Genomic DNA, 9,832 nt, shown 5'->3' with positions numbered 1-9,832 from the left:
GACACTGTTCTCGTGCGTCTACTAGTGCGTACCTTCCTCAGTGTTAAATTATCGTTTGTTTGACTATTCGTCTTATATATATATATATATATATATATATATATATATATATACGTAAATCTAAATCATCTTGAAGAACTTATATTAATAAAATAAGTCACAAGAAAAAAATATTTTACATAAAATTTTGAATGAGGCGAATGGCCAAATGTTTGGTAGAGAAAGTCACGTAAATTGTAATTTGAAACCAATAGGGGAGTAGGCGAGATGTTTTTCTTTTTTTTTTTCTTCTCTGTAACGGTAGTGAGCATCGTCCAGATGAACCCTGATGGCCTGATCGATGTGTGTGGCCCGAGCATTTTTTTTATACTCCTGTAATAATCAGTGCCCGGAGCATTGACCTTCTAAAAAAAAAACTATCTAGTAGAGGAGGTATACTAATACTCCCTCTATCTCTGAAAGCTGCAACTTTTAGAGTTGTCATAAGTTAAAATTTTAAAACTTTGACCAAATTTATAGAAAAAACGCTAAGATTTATAATACTAAATTAATACCATTAGATTTATCATAAAATATATTTTCATAAGATACTTATTTTATGTCATAGATATTGATACTCTTTTCGATAAAATTAGTCAAAATTAAAAAAGTTTGACTGACACGGATTCTAGGAGTTGAAGCTTTCAGAGAGAAGGAGTAACTAGTTAATATATATTAATTATTATATATGCAATCTTTCGTCAGCTTCTCTCTCCTCTGCTTGCTGCAGTACATTATCACATCAGTTATTTTAATGCTATTAAGACGCTGGTTACTAGAGTCGCATTGACATTTATAGGAATAAATAAAAGTGAAAATAGTATAAACCTAGCTACCCCCGTTTACGGTTACCCCAGTACAGATCGCATGTCAGCTTGTATTATATACTCTCTCTATCCCACAAATAAATACATTTCTTTGACAGTTATGTAAATAATAAAACAAATACACTATTATAAAAATATATTTAACAATAAAATAAGTTATAAAAAATAAATAATATTTATTAAAATTTTTTGAGTAAGACAAACGATTAAACATAAACCATATAAAAACATGAATCATATAAGTTAAAGAAATACAATTATTCGTGGGTAGTCGTAGCCATAGCCGCAGCCGCAAGAATCCGAAGCCAACGGGGCCTGTATAAACCGACAGGGCCCCTTGTATCGTAACCAATCAGCGCGCCGCGCGTAAACAACAAAGCGCAAGCGTGCGTACACTGAACCCAACCATACATATATTTATATATATAGAGAGTAAAGTCCATCACCAGTCTCTAAACTTATTTGGGTGTGTCATCACGGTCCTTAAACTCACAAAACGATTGTTTAGGTACCTAAACTTGTTCGGCTGTGTCAACCTAGTCCCTAAACTTAGAAATCTCCCATATAGGTCCTCAAACTTGTTCAGATCCCAGTCCCTAAACTTGTTTTTAAGTCTCATCCAGATTAAAGCAGGGCGAATCTAAAAACTCTATATAGGAAAATAATTCATAACTTTTTCATATTAACTCAAATGAAGATAAACTTTATATCAAATTTGTAGTAAGCAATGCGATCTACAACTTTGTAGTTGAAAAGTTTTTAAATTGAAATCTTTGGGGTCCCAAAATATTTTTTGAAAGTTTTTAGATCTAGAAATTTAAAAATTAAAATTAAATTTTGTGATATTAAACGACTTTAAATAAAAAACATTTCAACTATAAAGTTGTAGAACGCATTAAGAGCTACAACTTTGATATAAAGTTTGTCTTCATTCGAGTACATATGAAAAAGTTATGAATTATTTTTAATATAGAGTTTTTAGATCACTTTGTTTTGACCCAGATGAGACTTAAAATCAAGTTTAGGGACCCGGATGACACAACTGAACAAATTTGAGAACTTAAACGGATGATTTTTAAGTTTAGGGACCGAGATGACACAACTAAACAAGTTTAGAGACTGAGATGATACAGACAAACAAGTTCGAGGACCTAAATGGTCGATTTGCGAGTTTAGAGACCGGGATGACACATTAATACAAGTTTAGAGACCGGTGGTGGACTTTACTCTATATAAATATACACAAACTAAAATTGCTTACCATGCGTCACGTCCCTGCTTGGTGTAAAACATACAATATACAAATATGCAAAGTTCCATTGAGCATCCACAGCTAAAAAAACATTTCTATGGATGGTGGTATTCTGTTTCCAGAAGGCTTGAAATTGAATTGCGGATTCTACAGGGCAAGACAGATCATAAATAACAATGAAAATGAAAAAAAAAAACAAATGGAGGGAGAAAGGTTACCTACTATCAGTCTGCGACCACAAAAAAAACTCCGCTACAACATCCAAAACTGTATGCACCGTCTGTGCAACAATTAAGGATGGGATGATTCTCCAAATAGATACCCACGGTTCTTTTATAGTGTAACTAAATAAACTAAATATACAATTTCTTTCGTCATTTTTTTCATTTAGTTACACTAGAAAAGAACCATGATACCGATTTGCAGCACCGTCCTCATCCTTAACAACAATATGTTCCGCTGAACCCTCCAATAATAATTGCTCCCTTTGTTCTAAATACAAGCATCTCTAGCTTGTTCTAAGTCAACCAAATTCTAAATTTGACATGGCGGATGTTTAGAATGGGTTGAGTCAGAGTCAAGGTTTTTAATAGCAGGCTAAGCCATTTTGCAATAACCTCCTCCACAAAGACAGATCCCACAAAACTATTAAAAAAACTACAATGAGATATAGTGGAAGCTATTTCATTGGTTTTACAAAAAAAAAAATCTTTATCTTTTATACATTCACATGATGAACATTTGTATTCATTCAACATTTAGCAAACAACAATTCAATGATTATTCAATGGTTCCTTTGTGTCATTGAGTAAAGAATGAATACTTGGCTAGGTCACTATTTCATAACTAAGCCAAACAACAGTGTTTAGTGGAGCTAAAGGGATATATAACACAAAAAATTGCCAATACCATAGCAGCGGACCCTATGAATTTTATATCCCCTAAACTATTAAAAACGGCCCAATAACCCCGAATTAGTTTTAGATGGTGGTTTTGTCTTTTTCTTTTCTTTTATTTCCATTGAATCTTTAAAAAATCATAGTAAGTCAAAAAAAATGTAAAATAGAAAATTCAATTTAATTGGACTCATATGAGTAGACCTATACAGTGAACACATAATATGATATTGTTATAGCTTTAGATCTATGCTTTTCTGTAATTAATTGAAATAATTCATAGCTGAAACTTTTCTGGTTCAATTGTGGTGAAATTTTTATGGTGGGCTTTATTATTATATGCTTGAACTATAATAAAAATTTCATACTCATTGGATCATGTATAATCTATAACTAAGTTATACATGATCCAATGAGTATGAAATTTTTACTCTAGTTTAACCATACAATAATTAGGTCACCATAAATTTTTTTACCATAATTGAATCATAGAAACTCAGCTATAAATTATTCCAATTAATTACGAAAAACATATATCTAAAGCTATAACAAAAACTTTGTAATAAAATATTAGATTATATATTCACTATATAGATCTACTCATGTGAAGTCTAACAAAATTGGATTTTTCATTTTATAGTTTTTCTATAATTACCGAAACTGTTTTTATTGGGGGGGCTTCTTATTTGACCGGTGCTGAAAAATTCAGGGGTACAAAATCTAGTTTTATAATTTAGAAGGTGAAGTAATCCATCTTAACTAGTTGAGAGGTTACGTAGATTTTTTTCCAAAAGTCAGTCACATTGTGTGTCCATTTGCATCAGGAAACCGTAGAGCTCCACAAGCTTCTTTGCCATTTTAGCAAGATCTGTTCACATATATGATGATTGGAGCTCTCTACTACACACAGTAACGTATATTTCTGCATTGTCCACTACAGTTTCATGGGGGTGCTTCGGTGTCTGGTCACAATACAGATTTGAGGTGATAAACCATCAAGGAGAATTGTCATATGTTATAGGTAACTTTCGTTGTTACAAAAGGAACAAACCATGCTACATGCTACAGATAGTTGGAAGTTTTCAAGAATTCTGCGCAAACTGTTGGAAAATAAGCGCTGGCAGAGAATGAAGATTGTGGCATCCAAATTACAAGAGTATCTATTTTGTCTCAAACATGCTTCAGTCAATTGTTGTCCATAATTCCATGTGAGCATTCTAAGAACAAATCAACTTCATTCGTCTTTCTTGGGTTCTGCTCAAGGCTTCCAGAGACCAAGACGAAACTTGTGGGCAAGACTCAAAATCAACTTTCTCTGCATTGTAGCAAAATAATCAAATATGACAAATTGATAATTTAGATGTACAGACTTCTATTCTCAATCTTTACATTATTAAATGGAGCCCTGCTATATGTATGAACAATTTATCTGCTAAGCCACTAGCCCACTACAACAACTTTTCATGCAATTATGTTGTTCCTGTCAAAAGAAGAGCCCACACATCTTCCTTTTGTTGACCTGTCCAGCTCCCCCGCCCTTGGACATGCTCTAGTGGCCTGAGTTAGCAGTGTAGACCTCAGTCTCAACGAGGAGATAGTCGAGCAAACCCAAGCAACAGTAAAGGTTGATCGGTCTATCAAGAGCTCGATTCAGGTGAGCAGCCGAGCAGGCGAGTGGAAACTGAGCTTGATCTGGTGGCGCACTAAGAAGCATATGAATTTCACTTCAGTGCGAAGGAGGGTGTAGCGTTCAGAAACTGGAGCAACTAACCTTGCAAAGTGAGGCTACTTTACAGAACAAAAGAACCTTTCTTAATTCTGCTAAATGCCAATTCTTTATTTCAAAAAATATATATGCCAATCTTTTCTGAACATGGTGACGTGAGCAGTAAGCCCCTGCCTTGGAAGCAGCAAGCGACAATGGAGGCGATAGGAATAAGAGAGCAAACAGAACATATTGCAGGAGAAGCAAGCGAACAGCAATGCTTGATGCCTCTTTGGTGGGAAAGAACACTTCACACAATCATTCATTGAGCTTTATCAATGGTGTACCTAACTAATTATATGAGATGAGAAGATGAGGATGCCTGTGTGGTCACATGCTTAGCTTTCTTTGAAGGTGTTCCATAACAAAATGCTCATGCACAAACTTTTCCTTAAAAGAATTTTTAATTCTAACAACAACTTGATTCAAACATATCCGATGATCCGATCAGGATAAAATTGTTTGTTATCAAGATCCAACAGGTTTTAACCCATAGTAAATGTTACAATTAAAAATCAGTGGTTAGCTAAACAATGACCAAATTTTGTTTCATTATCACATTTAAACAAACCCAGATTATGTTAAACTTGGTTTAGATAGCCACCAAAAGCAAAGTTCAGGAGATATTCAGCCTGCTCGGCTGTGCTAGTCAAACAGCTGCAGCAAGCAGTTACGACCAGAGCCAGAGCCATTTACACAGAAACAAGCTTGGATATTAAATGCTAACTTGTTTCCCCATTCCCGAGCATAAATAATGGGCTCTATGTGAAAACTGCTTCTACATGGCTTTCGCAACAATGAAAATTATGGCAAAAAAATCCATTTTAGCTAAATGTTGCAACTTAATTAAAAGAGTAAATTACATTCAGAGAACAGCAACTTGTAAAATGATTAATTTAGTTGAACAATCTGGCAAAGTGGTGCAAGTATGGTCCAAATATGGCGATGGTAACATATTGAAACATACGGATGTCGAGCTATCAAGGGCCACAGTATTCGTAGCGTATTCGGCTGATTCGATCTCGGCTCGGCTTGCACATCTATTCAGCTTGGCTTGCATGCATCTCGGCACGGGTTAGCTTGCACCTCTCATTCTAGAATGCACATGATCTCCCTTGCCATGTTAGTATGCAACAAACTTGCACGATATGTTGTTACCAAACTAGCAGCCACAACTATCTAAACCTAGGTTAAACATCGACGGCGACTGGTGACTGCCACCACTTGATCTGCTAACCATGGAACCTCATCGTCGAGAACCAGGCGCAACTCCTCCTGACTACGGTTGGTATCCAATTTCCTTGGCCTGAACCTTCATGTTTTTTAATGTGTTTCTATTTTCACGGAAGGATGATTTGTGAATCTGTTCCCTAACTATGTGCATGGCCAGATACACATGTGTTCATAATGATCACTTTAGTGTGGAGATACATTATGATGGACCTTTTTGTGGACTTGGCAAGAAAAGGATATATATGTACAGCAAGATAGATTGGTTTGATTTTTGCAATAGCGATACATGGTCTCTATTGTATATTGAGGAAATTTTGGAGATTCTGGAATGCAAGAATGCTACATCTGCAAGAGTTTATTGGTGCAAGCTTGTAAGGACCGTGGCAGATGGAAAGACCGTGCAAGAGTTTATTTGTAATGTCTTTTGTCAGAATATGAACATTTTCCAACAAAATTTCACCTTCCAGATTTTTTTTTTCAAATGAATCAGACACTTAGATCCTAGCAATACAAAATATCCATCTACTTCTTGTCGTCATTAGAGATTATGATTCCTTGCATAGATTGGTTTCTTGACAGCCATCTCTGGTTGCATGAATAAACATTTTCTTCTTGTTGTCTAGCTCCTTTGACTGAAGCCATGACACCCTGTCCTTCGGGCAACCTTCAGATGCTAGAAGAACTAAACCAGATAGCACAGCACATGGCAACCTTCAATAAGCAGGGGCAGTAGCATCTGCTGTTTACAAAGGGAATCTCTAGGCAGCTTTTACAAAGGGGTTGACCCGAATAAGGACCACTGGGATACGAGTGGGAGGACACTACCACTGTGCCAGGCACAACTTTCTAGAAAACTAATTCCAACGTCAAAAGGAAAAACTAACTAGAGAGAACATCATCAACCAAAAAAAAACTCTTTAGTGTTTAGAAAACACAAAAACTGATCGTGTGTTCTTGTCAGCTCATCAGACTTTCAACACCCAATGCATGGTTTGAGAGACCTAGATTCACTACTTGACGCCAAATTTGCTATGAAAACAATCTATCATAAGGAAACTATTAACTATGAACTGGTTTGATATTCACAAGAATCAAAGCAACGTATAGGCTACAAAGTTCAAAATAGCGGGATTTAGCGGCCGCTATAGCGCTATTTAGCGGTTCTAGCAGGTCCGACAATAAGCTACGACAGTTTTGTCGCTAAATTAATTTTGCTGCTATTAGCGGCTAATAGCGCGCTATGTCCGCTAAATCGAGGATCATTTAGCGTTGCTATGCTGCATGGGCTTTCATATCCATCGGCCCAAATCATGCACAGGCCCAAATCGCTGGGATATACCGATGGGAAGCTGTCACACGCATAACCCTAGCCATTCTACACGGTTCCTCCTGAGCTCGCGTTAGTGCTGGTGGCGGCGCCGCCAGATGCTGTTGCTGCTGTGACCGGCGAGCGGCGAGGGGAATCTGAAGTGCAGCAGCGGCGAGCTACGGCACCAGCTGCTGCTGTTGCAGCGAATGCAAAGGGCAGCGACACACGGCGTGCAAGCGGCAGGGCCTGCTGCTGTTGCTGCGACAGCCAAGTTCTTCAAACTCTTTTCATTTTTCCTCTGTTCTTTACGTATTGGGATGCTGGATGTGAATAGTAGTGAGTAGTGAGTGACGTATTGCTGCATCTCATTCTCATGGTGAAGTGAATAGCTGAGTTTAGGATTTTTTGTACTACTGCATTAAGCTTGCTAGTGCCGTTAATTGGTTTACTCTTTACTGCAAATAAATTGGCATTTATCCCATGAAGAAAGTAGAGTATCAGATCTCTTCAAGGTTGGTGCATTAAGCGTGCTACTGTGGTTGTTAATAGGATATTAAATTTACTCTTTACTGTAAATACATTGGCTTACGATGTTGTGTAAAATTATCTAATGTTTGATATATTTTTTGCTCAGCCACTAAATGGCTTAGCCCGCTATTTAAAACTTTGGTAGGCTAGGAAACTATTTGAACAAAGTAATTCACTAGAAGGACCAATTTATTCTACAAACATGTCGATTTGATTTGTAAACATGCCAAGTCACCTCAAATTTTAGCATTTTGCATCTCAATCAGAAAACACCACAGGAAATCTCCCAAACCAACATTTGGCTACGGCCCATAAATTCTACTTAGGGATCGAATTATATAATAGACATCAAAACCTCACCGAGCAACAACTACATTTCCATGGCAAAATGCTCAAACTAGAGGCACATCAGACACTCGCTTCGTCATTTGTCACCCAAGAGAGAGGAGAATTTGTGGCTTACACGCTTGCAGGGGATGCGGCGATTCTTGCGGCGCAGCTTGCCGGCCTCGATCAGCCTCTGGATATCGCTACCCACTGCGTCCTCCGGCTTCGCGGCGTGCTTCTCCACCCGCTTTCCCACGCCGTTGAGGAACTCCGCCACGTCGACCCTGGCTGCGCCCGGCAAAGATCCAATCCAGTCACCAAAGAGAAACACGAAGAGATTAAGGGGGCGAAAAAGCGGGCATACCTTGGTAGGGCTGGGCGTGTAACGATCTCGCCGGAGCTCCAGCGCCGGCAAGGAGGAGACGGCGGGCATGAGATGCGAACGCGAGAGCCATGAGATGGGAGCAGCGAGGATTGAGAGAAACGACGAGTGCAGGGGAAGGCCCGGTGAAGGTGTGGACGACCCTTGCGCCGCCGCACCCCAAGAGTGCAGGGGAAGGCCCGGTAATTGGCAATGACTTTGTTAAGTCTTAGTTGTCTGAAGCTTTTATTTATAATCTTTTCTCGACAGGATTTTTTCTCAATATTTTTGAGTTTTTATAGTTTACTAGTAAATATGTCCGTGCGTTGCAACGGGAGAAAAACATCAAATGACCATAAAAAATAATGACATAATGTTGTATATCTATTTATATTTATTCTTTTTATAAAATTTAAAGTCCGTAATTTATTTTATTGATAATCATGACATCTATGATATTAAATACTTAATATTTACAATAATATATATAGCTTGGAGACATATTTATTTAATAATAAAAATAGAAATTAGTCAAATCTTATCTTACTCTAATATTACCTCTTATAATATACTAAAACATGAGAAGTTTGTTGCTAGTTTTTTTTATTTAGATTAGGGTTCTTATAAAATATGATATATCAGTTAAATGTATGTAGATTATGAACATACGGGCTTATAAAGTGTTCTTATGATATAACAACACATCGTGCAAAGGCAGTGGAAGCATCCTCAAACATAAATTTAGGTAAATTAGTAAATCAGTGAGATATGCAGGAATGGTGCTAAAACTTTTATCACAAATCAAGCATCACATTAAATAGGCTATCATAAAATTTTCATAATAATTGGAGCAAGATAACTATAATTTTAATTCTACACTAAAAAGCATAGCAAGCATCTCCAGCAAAAAATATATTAAAATTTCTGATATTTTTTGTTTACTGCATGGATGTACATATGTAGAGCTGAACAAAATTTGTTTTGTAATTTTTTGATTTTTCTATAAATTACTACGTATTTATCAATTTTCAGCCGATTTAAAGAATAAATTAGTAAACTAATAGGACAAACACTTTGTATATAGATTCCTATACTTTTTTTATTTTTGACCTAATGTGTATAAAAGATTTTGCATTAGGAACCCTAAAAAATCGTATATTCTTTTTTTTACTCTTCTATTAGCTTGCCCGGGGCGATTCTGGACGGAGGCCGAGCGGCCAGCCTGCCCAGGCGATTCGGACGGAGAGAAGGGGACAACTTTACACTTAGGTTCCTATATTTTTTTTATTTTTAAT

At 36.8% G+C, this 9,832-nt stretch overlaps 1 protein-coding gene across 3 annotated transcripts; it reads right to left on the bottom strand.

The window, feature by feature from the left end:
* On the bottom strand, positions 3,930 to 8,755 carry LOC8074974. 3 transcript variants are annotated; one of them, XM_002455691.2, is made up of 3 exons: positions 8,541 to 8,755; positions 8,313 to 8,464; positions 3,930 to 4,329 (listed from the first exon to the last, which is right to left on the bottom strand). In XM_002455691.2, exons 1-3 carry the CDS (start codon positions 8,629 to 8,631, stop codon positions 4,273 to 4,275), a joined length of 300 nt encoding a protein of 99 aa, XP_002455736.1. In that variant the 5' UTR covers positions 8,632 to 8,755; the 3' UTR covers positions 3,930 to 4,272. The 3 variants fall into 3 exon arrangements, with proteins under 3 accessions (XP_002455736.1, XP_021313346.1, XP_021313347.1); XM_021457671.1 differs by lacking the exon at positions 3,930 to 4,329 and adding an exon at positions 4,357 to 4,571 and having other exon boundaries at positions 8,541 to 8,746; XM_021457672.1 differs by lacking the exon at positions 3,930 to 4,329 and adding an exon at positions 4,579 to 4,717 and having other exon boundaries at positions 8,541 to 8,746.

This window comes from Sorghum bicolor, chromosome 3, assembly GCF_000003195.3.
Source record: "Sorghum bicolor cultivar BTx623 chromosome 3, Sorghum_bicolor_NCBIv3, whole genome shotgun sequence".
Lineage (NCBI taxonomy): Eukaryota > Viridiplantae > Streptophyta > Magnoliopsida > Poales > Poaceae > Sorghum > Sorghum bicolor.
Note: the sequence above shows the minus strand (reverse complement) of the source record. Positions and strands in the feature narration are given on the sequence as shown.

Coding starts and splice junctions, on each gene's coding strand:
- LOC8074974 (XM_021457671.1), bottom strand. CDS start 8,631: ATGGCTCTCGCGTTCGCATCTCATGCCCGCCGTCTCCTCCTTGCCGGC. Junction 8,465..8,540: donor ACACGCCCAGCCCTACCAAG/GTATGCCCGCTT, acceptor TGCCGGGCGCAG/CCAGGGTCGACGTGGCGGAG. Junction 4,572..8,312: donor GCCGCATCCCCTGCAAGCGT/GTAAGCCACAAA, acceptor CTGCTAACTCAG/GCCACTAGAGCATGTCCAAG.